This window comes from Thermobia domestica, chromosome 10, assembly GCF_964235325.1.
Source record: "Thermobia domestica chromosome 10, izTheDome1.hap1.1, whole genome shotgun sequence".
NCBI lineage: Eukaryota > Metazoa > Arthropoda > Insecta > Zygentoma > Lepismatidae > Thermobia > Thermobia domestica.
Genome location: NC_137463.1, coordinates 169,995,411 through 170,015,345, shown reverse-complemented (window position 1 = coordinate 170,015,345; position 19,935 = coordinate 169,995,411). Strand labels below are relative to the sequence as shown.

At 32.3% G+C, this 19,935-nt stretch overlaps 1 protein-coding gene across 1 annotated transcript in view; it reads left to right on the top strand.

Moving 5' to 3' along the window:
- The window catches only part of LOC145662838 (uncharacterized), a gene marked incomplete in the record, with an annotated part of 50,178 nt that overhangs the window by 11,266 nt on the left and 18,977 nt on the right, over positions 1 to 19,935 (top strand). Inside the window, 2 exon segments of the mRNA XM_081728754.1 lie at positions 3,043 to 3,159; positions 8,497 to 8,622. Coding sequence (XP_081584880.1) covers positions 3,043 to 3,159; positions 8,497 to 8,622 — 243 coding nt within the window.

Genomic DNA, 19,935 nt, shown 5'->3' with positions numbered 1-19,935 from the left:
ATTCCACGGTTGTGATGGCTATAATGGTGTGTCGTAAAAACACACCTGTTTTCCAATGTTACAGTGCAATATAGCAACACTAATAATACCAGACGGTGTCAATAGATATGGCTGGCCACCAACTATCATACATATAAGTGGTTAAAAACAAACAAGAAACTAGCAAACTATTCAGAAAGTCATAGCCAGGGATAGATAGATTCTTAATTTTCTTTAATAAGTTGAAAGTTTCTTGTTTGTTTGTGACTGCCTATCTGTAGAATAGTTGGTGGCCATCCCCATGTGTTGACACCGTCTGGTACCATCAGTGTTCCAATATTACACGGATAACATTTTTTTTTACGACAATCATCATCACGGCCGTGGGAAGTCTGTGTCTGGTACCAATGTGTCCCAGACATTTTTGTCCTATCCAGCCTACCTATTAACATTCCCACTTGTTCACAAATAAAGACACAACTGCTTTTAGTTCACGATTTCGAAAAAAAAAGGTTACCTTTGTTTGTTTCCGGCGTTCGTGAGGACGCATATCATGCCCGTAACTCATGTTTTACATCTCAAAAATATCTATACAGACTGGCCTTCCATAGGTAGCAGTTTCATTTCATCTGCACTTATAATTCAAAAGTTCTCATGCTTCGAAATTAGGATTGCGCGACTTTTCGGACACCCTATTCAATTCAAGAAATAGGATAACAGAACAAAAACCTTTGAGAACAAAGCATAGTGAAGCAGAAATAGGTGAATAAGAAGTTAATAGCGGTAAAATAATTGCTGTACTTCTTCATACGTTAATAACATATTACAAATAAGAAAAACAGGAAAAATATTTTAATTATCCTCTAGAATCAATACCTGAAATTATAAATTACATATCACGTTCCTTTTATTCAGCTCACGCAACGTAAAATTAAATTTACATAATAACATGTTAGAGCATTTGGTCGTGTTAGAGGGAAATCTTATCGCCTGTTTCAGTAACGTTTATTACATACGAATAAATATTGTCAACCTAACAATCTTTAAAACGAATAACTAATAAACTTTTAAAGACAAGTAAAACAAATTTAGTGCTTCTAATGAGTGATGCAAACTTTGGCTAAATTGTAAATTTTATATTGGCGTTAAGTCAAATTTAAGAATATATTAACATATGAACGATAACTGACGGTATCTATGTTATTAAAAGGAAACGAAATATTTGCCACTAAGATAACATTCATAGAAAGAACGTGTTCAATATTTAAAACGTTATTCAACTATTCCCTGTTGATAACAAGAAAACGAACAGTTTCTGAAAGATGATACATTAATGGCATACATGTAATCAACGCAATAATACACTGAGCAACGGTATGTGATAATATGTAACAAAACACAATCACGTAAAAGTTTCTACACAATAACTGTGTCTTCATCAGACTTCCACTCCTTCTGGCTGTTTGGGAGTTGGTCACCTCTTATATACTCTCTGGAGATCAACTTTTAATTAGGCTCCGCCCCTTCATTAAAAAGTAACACTTGTGTGGTTTTCACTTTCACTTTTTAGGTGCACACGTGTCCAATTAAAAGTTTACTTTTTTCTCCCTGGATACATTCTGCCTTTAATTATCCATATTTTTATTAGTTTATTGTCTTTCTGTCTTATTCCTTTTCATTTCTTCTTCTTTAAGCAGAATCTCTTCGTTATTATTCAGAATCATTTCTTCTTCTTTAATGATACTTTATTGCTTGAAGCAATAAACGAAAATAGAAGTTTGACTCGAACGGAATTCGGACCCAGGACCCATTGCGTTTAAGTCTCAGGTTCTTCTCACTCTGCCACGCAGTCACTTGACAAGTTTGCGCGTCTTACGATATATGCGGCGAGTAGAAAACTTTAAGACGGTTTTTCTCGGTTATTTTTGACCATTGCGTTCTCCCAGTTTGTAATATTAACTCTTTAAATATGCACTACCCCGTTGCAAAAAATGGCCCCGAAGTTCACTTACGAAAGCGTGTCTTCTCCTTGTAAGTTACATGAAATCAGATTCATGCAAAATGTCTAGAACAATGCATGTGGATTTTCAGGTGATTGAAACAATAAATAGTAGGAGATTTTTTTTAAAGTTATGTAATCTTTAATACTGTTAAACTGTGCTGTAAATATTAACTATAATAAATATTGCTAAAATATACACTATAACGGAAATGTCATTTTTATCACAATAATATTGCATTGAGGATGTCTCTTGTAAGGTATACAACAGATCATTTAATAAATAAAGCAGCCAGAGCTTAAATTTGATTTTCAAAGAATCTATCATTCAATGTAACTCCTATCACAACTTGTACTAAACGTAAAAAATGAAATGAAATCTTTCAGTTTAACGTCCCACGATTATGCCCTTTAGGCTAAGGGAGACGATGATTAAAGCAAGTGAATGATGATGGAAAATGTGTTGGAATGAGAAAGTAGGAGGAAACGGGAGTACCCCAAGGAAACCTACGGACACAATGTTGTCCATCACAAACTTACTTGGCCGAGGATCGAACCACGGACCACACGCACCACAGGTAAACGCTGTACCACTCAGCCACCGAACCCCGTTGTACTAAACTTATTTAGCATCTTCAGACTATGTGTTTAAACATTTGGCTTAACTTACTTCATCCGTAAGTTTAGTAGTCTTCAGTTTTCATCCGTAAATATAAAATTCTACTTATAGTACAATATTTCAGCACAACAAACTTGTAAACACATTACACATTTAAAATAATACTAATGATTTTGAAGTGAAAGTAAGTAAGAGATGGATTCGAGAAATCAAGTACATAACATCAAAAGTAGTGTGATTTTTTTTTTAACATTTTATACACTTTACATTCACCTTAGACAATCGAATTTCAAAGTAGGAAAAATGTTTAATACCGTTAAGAATGTAAATCAAATATTTTGAGAATGTACTTCGAGGTATCTATGTAACTATTTCGATATTTTTTTTAAGAATGTCACTCGAAATATTATATTAAACAATGGATAATTAATATATTCTCTTTCAGACGTTCAGCGAATCTGGTATCAACATTTTTGCCGCTATGGCTCATACATCAGAATCTGCAACAAAAGTTATACTCCGCCGATTTCGATATCATCGTGAAATGCTTCCTTTAATTCAGGTAAACAGAGAGGATACTTACATTGTTTTCAAAACTGTTACTGCAGAAGCAACTATTATAGATATGTTATTTGTAACGTAGTAAGTTTAGTTTCGTCTATAATATGTAGAAAAATATGGGTTTAGGGGAGTCATAAGTAGCTTACTGATGAAATAAGTTTGGTATTTGTATTGTGTCCAATATTGAATAAGCTATTTTTTAATATTTTTGGTTGTAACTTCTACCTTCGTCAATAGAGCTGGATAACTGACTGGCAAATAATATCACTTTCAACAATGTCAACTTGCACTTGAGCGTGAACATAATTGCAGGATGATAAGGACAAAAACCTTATAATCAGGTTTTTTTGCACTTGAACAACTCTTTCAATGAAATGAAAATGAAATGAAATCTTTCAGTTTAACGTCTCACATCACATGCCTTTTAGGATAAGGGAGGCGGGTAATTAAGGCAAATGAATGATGATGGAAAAATTAGTGGAAACGGGAGTACCCCGAGAAAACTCACAGATACAACGTTGTCCACTACAAACGTACTTGACCAGGAATCGAATAAGAGACCCAACGCGCCAGAGGTAAGCGCTCTACCACTGAGACACCGTGCACCCAATTTTTCCAATGAAAAGCTGTGAAACAACACCAATAGCAACAAACTTCTTCTACTTCTTTTTTTTTTTTTTTTTTTTTTTTTTTTTTTGATAAACTTCGACGTAGCACAAAGTTTCTAAAATAAGGCATGTTGACTGATTTCACTTTTACATGGATCATACTTAAATAATTAAAACTGCGTTGCTTAATTGAAGAGGGTTTGAATTGTTACTATATACAAATAAATCATAAATACACTAAAACTTGTTTTCAGATTGAATGAATATGCTGCTATATACATATTTAAATGTTCCAGTTACTGAATTTCTGAAAATCGATTTCTTTCCTTTGTGTTGCTAGAATCTGTTGAAAATCGTGAAGATAACCAAATCTTGACAAAAGTAATTCTAACGCCTGAATTTCCTTCCTAGTTGTGTGAAGCACACGATGACGAAAATCTAATAATTAATGAAATGGATTTTATTTTTAACTATGTGTAACTTTTGTGTAACGTTTTTTGAAAATCAATAGATATCAATATCACTATAAAAAAATATGGTTATTGAGTACGTAATCCCACTGCTTGTCGAGTCTTAATTTTTCTAAATTTAAACCATGATTTTTTAATCTAAAAAAATCGAAAAAAATCTTTGTGTGAACAATACAGATCTATGTAATCTTTTGACTTCCGTAATCTTATAGTTGGATGAGTGCTTGGATAACCCACCGCCGCAGATTCATTATTTTGTGCATCGCTAATATAGTTTGGTTTCTATGTTTCTTTTTTAATTCCTATGTAAGATTGGAAACATTCACAATTTGCCTGGTATTCGTATGAATGGCATTGTGATACTCAAGTGCAAGACGGCATTGTGACAAGTGAAATGATTTTGTCAGTAAGTTAAACAGCTCTATTGAAGAAGGTACCAGGAGCTACTGAAATTGTTTAAGATTGAATATTCAATATTGGATCTATAAAAGGGAAATTATTTTGTCATCATTATAATTATGCATCAGTTTATCTCATTAAACTTTTACTTAGGTTGCTTATAGCAGAAAATGGAGGGGCATTTTTGAGTACGAAATGTTGGGTTTTAGTTCTTGTTGAACTGAAGCCTTGGATTTCTATTTAATTGATAATCCTAGCTAGTCTATTCTAATCTAATTTAAGTTCAAGTTATTGAATTTATAAATGAATAGAATGCCTTACCTTTAGTATCCAGTTCTACACATATTATTATGAAATAGATTATATAATAATAATAATAATAATAAATTAAATGTATTATTAAATAGATATTATTAAATTCAATTAAACTATTGAATTTATACTATGTTCCATTTTGCCTACGCATTGTTTTACTCTGCTGGTAACAGACTGTAATGTGTCTGTAGTTGTGATTTAAATAAATTACATGAAATACATACGTCATGGAGAGGAATATATAAAGAATTCGTCTTTCTACGATAATAAATAAATATAATGATCCAATATCTATAAGGTGAATAATAATTAGAACAACGAAGAAGTTGGATTGGAGTTTCAAAAATCTTATAATATACAAATTTAAAATACTAGAAGAAACATACTTGCAAAATCAGAAATAAGAATATATTCAAATATATAACGGAACAAAAGTAACAAAATGTTGAAATTGATTTCACAGTAGTAGCGAAATTAAGCAGCTAATTTCGAATACTTAATATTGGCTAGAATACATTGTAGTTTCTTCTCTGTTCTATAGCAATAGAAATCTGTCAACCTTTATTCGCTCACTAAATCAGACCCAGATCAAATTATTACATGTTGCACCACATAGAAGATAAATTTGACGAAGTAGATTTATGAGAAAGAACTATCAAAACATCTCATGCGTTACCCTCAAGAACTTGATAGAAAAAGAGTTCAAGGAATACAAGGTGTTTTTGAATGTAAAGTGCTCCCTCGTTGTGATGTCTATATTGTTGTTAATGAAAGAGATGGTGTGGTGAGGGGTTGATGCAAACGTCTTTCATCAGTTGAAAATATACTTGATGGAAAAATTGCCCAAGTGCAAAGAAAACTGAATAGATGTCAAGATTTTGCTTCTTCTTCTCTAAAGTGGCCAGATTTTATGTCCTAGAAAGTTTTACGCCTTTTTTTCTTTTCGCAAGTTTTATGTTATACGTTTTTCCATTCATAAAACAATTTCTTCCTTTTTTAAATAAATAAAAAGAAGTGATATCCCTGGACATTTTAAAATATTTTTATAATTTAGAACGAAAACAGAAAAATAATTAAAAGAATTAATTCCTTACACATTGCAAACAACGCAGCTCAACGATGTTACTTAGTAGTATTCGGAGAGAAGATGTAACGGGTTGAGTTTTTATCTCCTATCTAGCCATTACCCGAACTTCATGTTTAAGAACAATTTGCTTTTGGCATCTTAGCTTACACCTGTCAACACCGTGTCGATCATATCGTAGTTTCAATCGATCGTGATGTACTAATGTCAGGAAAAGAAGGTACTGAAAACTAATAAAACCAGAGCTCCAAATGGTTATGAATTTCAATACGTTCTGATATAAGAATTTGTTGAACACATAATAAAAGGATGTGGAGGTGTTATGAGATGCAAAGTCTTCATTAAATTACAATTAAAAGGCAACAAAGATTTGCGTAATATACTTGCTTGGTTGGATTTGAGTTTGGCGTCTCTTTCAGCACCAAGGCTATATAAGACGAGGACTTACAGCTTAACGTGGGATCCAAACCATATGAGCCCCCACCGGGAATTATAATATACTTTTTTATGTTTTGTAATTATTGTTATTGAAACTGACCCAGTTTCCAATTAAAATAATTCGTTACTTTGTAAAACCATATATGTACACTCATGTCCAAAATTATTGTCGCATATCTATAACTGTCTTCTTGTAAGAATATAATTTGATAATGATTTTGCAGGGTACTTTTAATATTGATACTATGTGTATAATCGGAAAATATATATTTGTGGTAAATTTCATAGGAAAAGAATTATAAATACTAAAATTAGAATGAGTAAAATAAAATGTTGCTAAATGGAGAAGAAAATTTTATTTTAGTTTCATTGTTTTTATTTACTGCTCTTTTGACATGAAATTTGCCACATACATGTCTTTGCCGATTATACACGTACTAATATTATGAGAAATGCCAGGCGAATTGGTTATCAAATTATATGCCTAGAATAACATATTTATAGACATGCGACAATAATTTTGGACATGACTGTACATTCTGAATACCACATATTCCTTATTTTTCCCTAAAAAATCAGACAACTCTACTTTTATTTGCTACGCAAATAACGCTTAGAGGTTTTTTTCCCCCTCTATAAATTATGAAATACTCAGAACTAAACTTTCACTCACAGTGAAACAAAGTTCAACTATCAGAAGGTGTAAATGATCTATAGCAAGTAAAAAATTACGTATGTTCAGCGCACAAGGGATTCAAGTCCACTTTTTGGTCATTTTGGACACATTTCGTATTTACGATCTCTATCTGAAACTCCTTTCAGTGCTTAAAATATTCATACTCAGATATTGTAAATAAATCTTATAATATAGAAAAACGGTTTTCACTTTTCCTTGTATTTGAACGGAGAGTACAAACTTCATTTTCTTTTTCACAACTTTGAAACTTAGGCTTGAATCCCTTGTGGTCTGAATGCCCCACATACGGATAATTTAAATATGAAATATATATATATTTTACTGTCCGACAACTATGCCCTTTAAGGTAATGAAAGTGAACGATTATGAAATTAAATTTTTAGTGCTCTCTCACCGTGAATTTAACTTGGAATCACGTGCACCAAAGTCACAAGCGTTGGCCACTAGACTGATAAATTGTTTATAATGTTATTTTGCTTATTAGCTGTTCACAAATGCTGATTAAGTTGTAAAGAAATGCAAGTTGCGTTTTTATTACTCAATTAAATTCATAACAATGACTATAAAGCTTACTTCGTCTTATATACACTTATTATTGAAATATTAAACTGCTGCTTAATATACGGGAGTATTGTGCTAAATAGGTTATATAGAATTGTTTGATAATCTATCATTTCAAAAGCAATAAAATTTTCCAAATGAAAATAATATAAAATATATTGTACCTACGTGAATTTTCGTTCCCATAGAACTGAATTTTATTTAAAAAAAGAAAAAGATAAAAAAGAAAATTTAGCTGTAAATTAATGCAAAGAAGTGAAAAATAGAAAGTATGAAGAGAAAATATGATAATCAGTAAGATACATAGGAGGTTGTATTCATATCGTAACTCACTTTAGAGTTTGCTTGTTGACCAATGTTGTAATGCTAAAGCAAAACTTCTCATACCGTAAATACATGGGGTATCTGTATCTATTTCCCAGTACGTCTCTACTTTCAATATTATGTTGTTTGCCGCAATTGTGTGGTTTCAATCCATACAGGAAATTTACAATCCATACAGGAGTTTGTAATGGCCTGTTGTGGCACAATCCTTTGAATAACGATATAGCTATTGATATAGTGGATAGTACAATATATGTGGCAAGCCTGTGGAAATGTAAAGAAGTCATTGTATCAATATTTTTTTCCATGTAAAGTAATATCGAAGACTTCAGTCACATCAACTCAGTAATCATGGCTCTATGTATTCACTAATAAATGAATTATGTAGATCGCACCCGAGTATGAACTACTGTTTATACATACGTATTCAATTTTGTTTCAGGACAATGGGTACGTTTCCAAGACCCACAAAGCGAAACTATTTATGCATCCAATCAGAATGAAAAAAACGGATAGCCTTATGTTGGAGTGTCATTACAACACAACAGAAATGACAGAAACAATATGGGTAAGATAGAGATTTCTAATTTCATATTATGTGGTGTTGACAGAGCTATACATAAACAAATTAAAATATTGTCTGATGTTTTACTATGGTTTATTTTGTTTTACATTAATTCTGGTTGACGTTTCGAAAAATTTTAATCGTCAAATCTGCTAGAACTAATTAAATCGTTCAAATAAAATAACACTGTGTAAAACGAAATTTGTTCTTTAAATGAAAATACGATTTTCTTATGTATTTTTGCATGAGAAAGTCAAATCTGTAATTATTTTTATGTATCACGTACCAATTTGGTGAAAAATTGAAAAGTTTGAAATTTTGTATTGTGAATTATTGTATTTTTACGGGTGGTGATGAATTGTGATTAATGTTTGGTTTGGTTATAAAAATTTAGCGTACCTTTTCAGCAGCGAGATTATATGAGAAGTGGGCCTATAGTTTAAGGTAGAATCTGAGCCACTATGTCATTCAATGTTCTCCTACTGGGAATCGAACCCGAGACCCCATGCACCGAAGGCGCGCGCTCTACCCATTAGACCACCGAGGAGGGCAGAAATGTGTTTAAGATAAAAAAAAATTGTTGCATTTGTAACATACCTTACACTATGCGCTCATTTAAACATCATCCAAGCGACATTTTTTTTTATTTACAGAAGAAATACGCTGCTTAAAGAGAGGATCTTCACATCCCTCCAATTTTCTCCTACTGTGTAGGAGTCTTTTTCTATGTTATACGAGGAAACACTAGTTTCTCATATTTCTCCTCACTCTTTATCTTCATTTCAGGTAGTAGCCCATTAAGATCTAGTGATAAGCGAGTTCAGATTTATGTTGCCAAACTATGCTGCCGTATGGTCTAGCATTTGAGTAACTTTTGGTTAGATTGTATTATTTGCTGACTGGTGTTTCATTAGGAGTGGTCAGATTTGCCGTATTGTATCATTTTTGGTAGTGTATACTGTGCACCTGCGTTTCAAAAAAGTGCTTAATAAACGTTTAGCTACGTGCAGTGGAGTGCAATGTGCCTGCGTGTAAAAATAAATCTGACTTATTGTCCTAGGTGTGTGATGAAACTAAATCTAATACTCATAAAGCAGACTTACGCCTTTAGTTAAAAAAGGCTTATTAACTGTACTTTGGCTGTAGGGTTGGAGACAATTATGAGTCTTGGGCCCTACACATATATTGCACTATGTGTTCCAGGAATTTGAGAAACTGGCTACAAGGAAAACATAGTTCTGTGAAATTTGCTGTTCCTATGATTTGGTGCGAACAAATATATCATGCAACTGACTGTTACTTTTGCTTGACAGATGTAAAGGGTTTTACCTCTAAATTTAAACATCAGATTCAGTACCAAAATATAAAATCAGCTATTCGACCAGTTCCTCACAGTAAAGATCTTCCAGTACCTAAAGCTCCAGAACGTTACACTATTGATTCAGAAAAAAGACACATCAGACGTTCCAAGCAACAGGGAAGATGAAGACTTTCAGCCATCTACATCCCAGTCAATGTCACCTCATTTGATCACACAAGAAGAGCTTGACGATCTTATACGATACTTTAATCTTCCTAAAATAAAATCAGAATTGTTGTGCTCCAAGCTTCAAGGTTGAAATCTCTCAGCTCAGAATGTTAAAATAAGTTTGTTTAGAAAATGACAAAGTCATTTTGAGGACTATTTTGTTGAAAATGGAGGCATTGCTTGTTGCATAGATGTAGATGTCTTATTTCAGTCTTTGGGACATTAACATAATCCCACCGAATGGCGCTTGTTTATTGACAGCTTTAAACTAAGTCTGAAGGCAGTGCTTCTTCATATTGGAAATTTTCACCCATCCGTTCCTGTAGCAAATGCGGCTCGTACAAAGGAGACGTATGAAGTATGAGTGCGATATTGGACTACACTGAATAAAAAAAAATCAAATGGCATATGTGTGGGGACTTCTGGCTTCAAAGACAAGATTACATTCCTAGCATCAAGAACATATCTCGTAAACCAATTGTGAACCCTCAAGATGTATTTTTGCCACCATTCTATATGAAGTTTGGGTTTATGAAGATTTTTGTAAAAGCACTAGACAGAGAAAAGAAGAAATTCCAAAACTTAAGGAGTATTTGTTGGTTCACAGACTAAACCAGTCATGCAAGATGAAGAATTTGAAACTAAACTCTCTGAAATTGAGAAATTAACTTGCCTATCATTTAAATAGGTATGTTCAGGTTTTCTTGGAAATGTAAAGGCTGAAAATTATGAAGCTATTGTTAGTGACATGATACGCAGTTTTCAACTCATGGGATGCAACATGTCATTAAAATTACACTTTTTGCAATCACATCTTGATCTTTTCCCTCAAAACCTTGCGCAGTAAGTGATGAATACGAAGAACGGTTTCATCAGGACATTGCCATATTTTAAAAGCGTTACAGGGGAAAATCGGCTAAAAGTATGCTGGCTGAGTACTACTACTCTATCATCAGAGAGACTCCAGAAGATGTCTACAAGCGTAAACGACCCAAAAAAATATTTTAAAGGGTAAATCAACAAAATTTAATACGCCTTCCTAGCCTACATTAGACAGTAAATATATGCAAATATGTACATTTCGTATAATGTGTTCTAGTCTGCGCAACAAAAACGTGATGTGATGGAACATTTTGGTTTCCACCAGTGAATTCAGCACCTGTCATTTAGTTAAAATCACATAATTTCATTTGAAGGACAGAAAAAAAGTTTAAATTTGTTGCAAGTGTAATCAGTCACTTTAACAATAAAGTTCTAACAATCCTTAAAACACAATTGATTTTCTAATTTTTAATTTTTATTTTACTTTGTTTTAGTAATTTTTTAAAAGTGATACTCCAAATAGAAAATAGTTTCAATTCTTCACGTCAGTTCATTGTTCAGGAATTTGATTTCTCGTATGTTTTTAGCACATCTCATATTAGTTAGTTCTATGATTTATTTTTCTTTTTCTTTCCTTTCTTTCTTTTTTTCTTTTTTAATCACCAATGCATCACTTAACAGGATCTTATGACTCTAAATTGATGCGTGCTGTGCTAATTCCGATTTCTCGTTTTGCTTGAACGGTATATCTTCGATATTTCTTCATTTATTGTGTATTGTAAGAAATACTTGCCCTATCTATATTAGTCCATATTTACAAAAAATTTGGGTACAATTCTTGGCATGTCTAAATTTTTTCAGGCTTCGTATCTCAATTTCAAAAGTACTTTTTTGAGAGTTCTAATGTTGTATTTGCTCAAAAATCAATCTATTTCTAAACAAATGCAATTAATATATTATTAATAAACTGGTCTTTGTTTTTGTTTTCCATTTTGTTAGTTTTGGTTTCTAAATATGTTTTACTTTATTCATGTTCTATCGGTAATTGTTTCGCTGTAGCTATTTCTTTACAGTTTCTTCTTAAGATACTTCTGAAAGGTATTGTGAGTAAAAAATGGCTACAGCACGATTATTATTAATAATAATAATAATAAAGTATTAGGAAATGCATTTTTCTATGTTAATTGATGATATGAGTCCGATCACAAGGTATACATATACAGGGTGGATTTTTTATCTTGATATGTTGTTGTAACTTTTAACTGATTTAAAACACTGAAATTTTGTACCATGTAAATGTCGGCAGGAGGACATTGCTTGACATACTCTGCGATACCGCCAGCTTATCAGTATTGCCAATCTCTTTTTTTTTTTTTTTTTTTTTTTTTTTTTTTTTTTTTTTTTTTTTACAGTCGCACTATATCAGGTTATTATTTGGTATTCAATATTAAAAATTAAGGACGCTACAGTATCACAAATATCCAAATTTTGGTGACCTTTACAACAGTAATAAGGCAAATGAGACCGGCAGATCAATACGCATGTAAAGAAGTTTATTGTCTAATTGTACTGTCACGATATTTGAATGAATAAGAACAAAGTTACAAGCAATTGAAAATTTAACTTTTTTAAAAGCCTTTATTTCGAAAACCTTCTTAGATAAATACTTCTTATAATCACAGAGATGTTTTTCAATAGATGTAAATTCCTTTTACAGCAATTTGATATCTCAAACCATTCCAGAGATATGGTAAACATTGGTAAAGTTTGCAACATTGTTCAAAATTATTCCGAAAACTTGTTGTAATTATACTGCCAAAAACTATTGTTGGAGTGTTATAAAAGCAAAGGAAAGCAACAAAAACCAAAAGACATAACTCACCCTTTGTATTAGAATATAGTCCTAGGGCAAAATATATATATCTGCACCAAGTGGCATTTATTCTGGCATTTGTATCTAGAAATTTTATACGTCATTGCTCTAACAAAATTTAAAACATTACTTGAACCATAGCAAGACTAATGTTGTCTACGCCAATAGAAATTATGATTATAGCAACCTTATAAATGATAAAGATATCTGATGCGGTGCAGCGCTCCGTTAATCCAAAAGGATGTAAGCTACCCCTCTTCTTTACATTTTATATTAAGGAAACAGGCAATGGCCGGTGATTACGTTCGAGCAAGATCGGAATTGACATAATAGCAACGAAGAGAGTCGAACTGTACGGGAAAGGCAGAGTGTAGTGATTTTCTTGACTTATTTAATCGTGATTAGTGATGGACGAGAATTTCAGGTCATAGGTGGAATGCCATAGAGAAGCCTCAATTCTCAGGTGTAGACGGTATATGCATTTTCCGGATCCCATTGTGTTTTTATTTTTATTTTTTTTTTTATTATATTTTTAATTTTATCTATGATGACAAAATCCCTATGACTTGCCACAGTGAAAGTAACATTTTCTGTACGTAAACTATAATGAGTACATGTTTCAATACACTTCTACGACAATATATGAAATCCTGTTACTGAAAGAACGCTGAATGCGTAAATGTTTTCATGTCCAAAACCAACCAAGGAAAATACAAGTCTCTTCTTATGTGAAAAAGGATGATTCGATTAATCCCAATCTATTTAAAAATTGTCTCTATAGATTTATCTTTTTGCATCATGTTTCTCTGATTTTTTTTCGTAAACAATAATAATAATAACAACAGTGGTAAAATTTGCCATTTAAAAACACTAATTTGCTATATTTTCCTGATTACCATCCAGTTTAAATATACTTGTTTTCAGCTTTTTGATGATATTTTTTCGTTCAATAAAAATCTGATGAACTACGAACAGCAAACTAATCTCCCTTAAATAAGTTTGCATATTCTGGAAATTTATTAAGACTAGTAAAAGGAGCGAGTGTGTCAATCGATTAAGTTAAATAATCATGAACGTGTAAGCTTTGAAGCAAGTGGCACTAAATTAGAGGTGTGAAAAAATAAACTTTGTGAAACAAGAACAAGTGAACAACTTTGTGAAACAAGAAATATTTTCTTTGAAAACACGAAACTTTAACATATGTAAAAAAGTAATACATCGAGGAGAATTTGCTAAGAAATATATCATTAATTCTAATTAATTTTAAATATATTACAGATTATATATATTAAATAAAAGGGAAACAACCAATTATTTACACACAGACAAAATCCTCTGTAGATGTGAATTCTGACACACAAAGAGTGGTAAAGTGACTGACTGGACCGGAAAATTGAACCCGGAATCTCCAGCATACCGCGCTCATGCGTTAACCACTCATGAGGTAGTGTAGTGGTTAACGCATCGGCACGGTTTGCCGGAGGTCCAGGGTTCGAGTACCGGTCTAGTCAGTCAATTCTTCACTCTTTGTGTGTTATATTACAGTTTAATTTAAAACATCAAATTAATCACTGATTAATTTAAAAAATATGACACTTTTGGGAATTTTTGCAGACTCATCCAAACTGATTTAAACATCTTACAAAACCTAAATAAAGGTTTTTGTCTTCATTTTTTTGTTCAGCTGTTCCAAGCGTATAGCTGGATCAAAATAAGAAATAAATTGACATTTAGAGGAAAGTATGTTGCCTTTTGCAATGTCTTAAATATTTCACTGTGGCGTCCGCTGTGCTTCTTCCACTTCGGTTAATGAGCACTTCTGAACATGTTACAAAGCAGCAACACATTGTATTGTTGTTTCTTTCTACAGAAAGACTCCACTTAAAAATACCACAACAATTTTTATAATTGGCTTTTCTCTTAACTTCAATAACCTTAGGTGACGTAGCTTCCCTTCTCAACACAAATCTCCATATAGTTTTTGAACTGTCAATTCGTTTCTAATTTTGCTTCATGTATAGTTACTGTAATCAACTTACTTTTATACAATTGACTTTTTACTACATCAATTAATCTATTAGAATGGTTAAGTTTTAAAAGGTCAAATTTTCGAGCAACTTGTTACAAGATTTGCAATACATTTTTATATCGAAAATAAAGTGAGTCAAAATTGGATATTCATAAGCACTTGCTTTCTTGAAAATACTATTTTATTTATTACTTTTTTAATAGAATTAGAACATATTAAACTTTTAATTAACTAATAGGAAATAAACTCACTAATTTGACTGCATATTAAACTAGAAAATAATTTCAAAGGAGTTATTAGGAACAAAATATATCTTCTATGTTACTAGTTTCGAACAAATGAAAAATTCTTTGATGTGTGTGCTTAAATAAGAAATTGAGCTTGTGTAAGAATGCTACATACTTCAATATATATAAATTCTTTCTTCCTACGTTTCATATGCATATTGGTTTACAAATAAACAATAAATCGCATTCATATTTCATTCTTAAAGTAGGTTAGATAATAGATTAAATCAGAGGAAAGGCTAATTGCTTGGTTATTTAATGTCAATGTGACACTACTTCATATTGTAACTAAAAATGTGAATGGATTTGTTTCTTGATTTGCAGATTAGCTCAGAAAAAATGCTATGTTCTTGTTTTAAAATTCACATACTTTAATCTGTAAGTAAAATAAATTTCTTTTAGAGCATAATTTACACCTCTTTGCTGCCTGCGACTTTTTAAGAAGACAAGATTTCTGAAAACCAAATTGATTTTTTTAAATGTATTCGACTATAGAATAAAATGATAAGCAACAAATGACTTTAAAGCATAATTAAAATATTACCAATAGTTCCACTTTTAAACAATCATTCATTCATGCAAATATCTATATATCGAGCCCAAGTTCACTAACAATAATTTGACATGAGATTTGCAATAACGAGCTTAACGCAATATTATTATTATAATTGTTATTGAATATTGTAAGGTTCCGCATGTCTTCATATTATGCGATAACCATGCCTGTACTACATGTATTGACAGTAAACAAATACAATGCAGACTACAGTACCGAAAAGGAGTCGCCCACAATCAACAGCAGTCGGCAGGACGGAGATCACCGAAGGTAGCCGACATTTTAGGATGAAAGACAGAAGCACGCCTCAACAAGCATCAATCTATCCAGGTTGATCAAACCACCTAAAGCCCTAAGGCGCCCGGCCATTGGGTTCACCTTACGCTCTCACGACGCTTGGTCAATTGAGAGATACCTATCCTTAAGTTCTAAGGAGCCCGGCCATTGGGTTTCCTTTCTCTCTCACGATGCCCGGTCACCGAGAGAGACACCTAATCACACAAAACTTACCCCTCTCACGACGCCAGGTCAAAGAGAGGAACCTCACCTACAAAAGCCCTACGACGCCTGGTCATTGGGTTCTTTCCACTTTCTTACCTAAAATTATTGGAGGATCTACTTATTGTATTATATTTCTGTATTTAAGAAGATCTTTTATAATAAAAGGTGATGGGAAAATCCAAATTCCCGTGTACGATAATTGCTCTACCTTACATAAACTGAGAATTTTACAGTATGTTAAGCATATGTTCAAAATCAATAATCAGTTTCGGAGAAGATAATTTATTTAAATTGCTCTTTTATCGATCATGTACCATTAAAAATCATAAATTTTAATAAGTAATCATAATAAATACGAGAAATCATAGTTTATACAAACACAAACTAAAAGGGTTAGTATATGTATTGCTAGTTCCACATTTTTTAAATAATATTTTCTTGAGTAACACCTCAAAGTTTGATTAATTAAGCTATTGTTATTTTCATTTAACATGATTACTAAGTAAATATGAAAAAAGAAGCCGACTATTTTTTGAGACGGAGGATTTTTTCCCCATAAGCAGCAAACTCTTTGCAGCAGCAACATTTTTTTTTTTTTTTTTTTTAACTTTCTAGTTTAAGTATCACTTTTGTTTCGAATGAGATTTTACAATTAATAAAGTGCGTTTACAATATTCAGTACTTGTGATTCCCATATTCAGTCCAAGGCAGGCTGTCTTGATTGGTTTTCAAACTGGCATTGTAGTTATTACCAGCAAGTGTTCATTATGAAACTACCATATCCTAAATATCGTGTCGGTTGTCTATCTTATGAAGTTCCTGAAAATTGCAAATTTTGATATATGTGTTTTTCTGGTTGCCTAAATGCTATCTGTTAGGCAAGAAATAAGTACCTAGGTACTATAAACCAAGAAACATATAGTTTTTTTTTTGGGGGGGGGGGAGTATAAACTCTTGTCTTGCTTACATCTCGTTCTATTGGAGAAACATTTTATGCTGAGCTATAGAGAGTTTATTTTATCAAATTAAAGTAAAAAATGGCTAGTTTAACATCCTCCTTTCTTTACTGTTATATCGTGTCAAACATTTTTGAAGTAAGAAATTTCTGGATACTATTTTCTAAAGTGTTTTTTCTCTCGAATTTAAGCGGCCTCAATAAATGTTGAATATAGTTATAATGAAGTTTCTTCTTATTCATATATTTTAAATGGTAATCTTGTACCATGAAATCTACTATTAAATATATTTTCAGAACAGTTGTTGCTAATACTATTAAAGCTTTTAGTAAAATAGTTTTGTCGTTCAAAATTAACCTAATAGCAACCTAATAGCTCTATAAACAATTCTTGGAACATGAGTGTGACCATTGCTTTGCACTTTTTACATCTAATGAAATGGCAGATTTTTGTTCATTCTTGAATTTTTTCAGGATATCTCTTAGAATGCAGTAATTATTTTGTGTGTGTGTGTTATAATGGCAAAATTTAGATGGAACATACTATTATTTCTACATTAAACTTGAAATATCAGAAAAAGAAGAAAAGAGGAAAAGAAGAAAGCCCAAAATTAGCCATGAAAAAGAGCCACGGAAAAAATTCATTTTTTAAAAAGAAAAGAGTTTTTTTTTTTTCAAGACCAATTATCTCTACTACTAGTATAAATATTATATTCAGTGCAGAATTTGTGTTACTTCTCCATTCACTCCACCCTTATCCTCAGACCTCTCTGATGCTTCTTATGGCTCATATTGGAATTAAATATTTACATTTAACCTATCTTACAAATTCGCTCAAACATAAGAATTATATCACTCATTTTTCACGGCAAATCATTTCTGCTGAGTAAATCAATATGCATATTGAAAATGCAATCCCTTAGTGATATCTGAATGTATCTTAAGCACGAATGTTATATCTCGTAAATGCTTTCATTTTATTTCAAGATCATTTTAAGAACTTAAAATTTTGTTTGAATTTTTGGACTTTCATGTTCCTTTTCAGATCGGAGACTATTGGGATATGAGGACCTACAACTTAGCCTGAAGTTCGAATCACATAAATTCTCATCGGAAATGAAGTCTACGGCTCTATAATTTAAAATATTGAAAATAATATTTGTTGTTTATTATTCTTGATTGAGTTCTTAAGAAAGAATAATATTGGGCATGAAGAATTTAAGTTCTACTATGCTTCAGTCATTCACCATGTAGCTCCGCAATTTTATTCTGTATGTAGATAACTATAAAATTAACATGGTCATAGAGACAGAATACCTTTTCGGTTTTAGTCCCATTAATTCGTATGCCTACCCTTTTAGTTCGTGTCTCTGTGTGTGTGTGAACTATGAATTATCATATTACTATGTTTGACTATTAAAATTTTTAATAAGTTTTGATGATGCATGATAAAAGATACAATTGAAGTTTATATCTTATTTTCCCAACAGTGGCGGAGCCAAGGGAGGGCCTGGGGGGGCAGGCCCCCTTGCTCAAATTCTTGGCCCTTATAGTGGCCCCCCACACAGAATGATACTGTTATAGGTCCACATACGGTGAGTTGATAGTGGTCACAAGTGAAACTACTACCGAAACATCTCTCAACAACCGAAATCCTCTTCCGTATACAAGGGTTAGTTAAGAGATATATAACGATAGCGTTATAAACAACAGTTACCAACTGCAGAATAACTTATATTGCAATAGTCTCCGTTCCGAGTAAATTTAAAAGCTTCAGGCTCGTTTTTGTTTGTAGTACAGCAAGATCTAATTCATCGAAATCTGTAAGATGGATGTATTTACCTCACCATCTGAATGTTTCTTTTAACCTCTGTCCCTTATCTGGTTATCGTCTTTGTTTTTGACAAAGAACTAGAAAAAAAAAGCAAAATCAATCGACATTCCCATTCGCTTCTATTTTGAAAGTCATACTAAAATAAGAGATCCTTACTTACAAATAACATAAGCTGCGGTAGAACATAACACTTGTGTTGGACGAAAGAAGTCTTCGTACACTAAGTAGTTAATTTCCATTGATTATGCCAATATAGAACAAATGCATAGCATCCATTAAATAATTAGGTATTATTATTATTATCAAATAATATCGAGCCGTCTTGTTTTAAAATGCAGTAAAAGAAAAGAGCAGAAGTTTTATTATTTCTGTCATTCTCTCTGTTGTTTGTATCCCAATCGTTCGAGAAAATTAAGATACTAAATACTACCAACACCTACCATTTGCTACTGATACTGGTTGTCCTTCTCGACTACCTTCTGGTCGTGTCTCTAGTACATCTAGTATCCTAACGCTCTTGACCATTGGCAACTCTGTAGAAATCTTCTGCTGCGATTTAGCAAGCGATACTAGCGATCTCTAAGGAAAACGGAGTCAGCGCTTGGTGAACCTATACCACTAACAAAAGCGTGGGGAACTGAGGCTAACAAAAATCAATGATCCTTTATAAATAAATCGTTCAGAAGTATTTTCTTTTAAACGGTTTTAACTAGCTTAATCCCAAAACTGCCACTACTAGAGAAATTCCGAAGTTTATCACAGAGCCAGTGCTACAATCTCTTGATTACTAACCATCAGGTAAGATACCGAGATGATACAACTTGGTCGCGGCAGTAATGCTATTTTGTGTAAAAGTGATAATTACTTCCGTGACCAGATTGTATCATCAAGTTATCTGATATTTAGTAATCAGAGATATATCAGGAGTTTG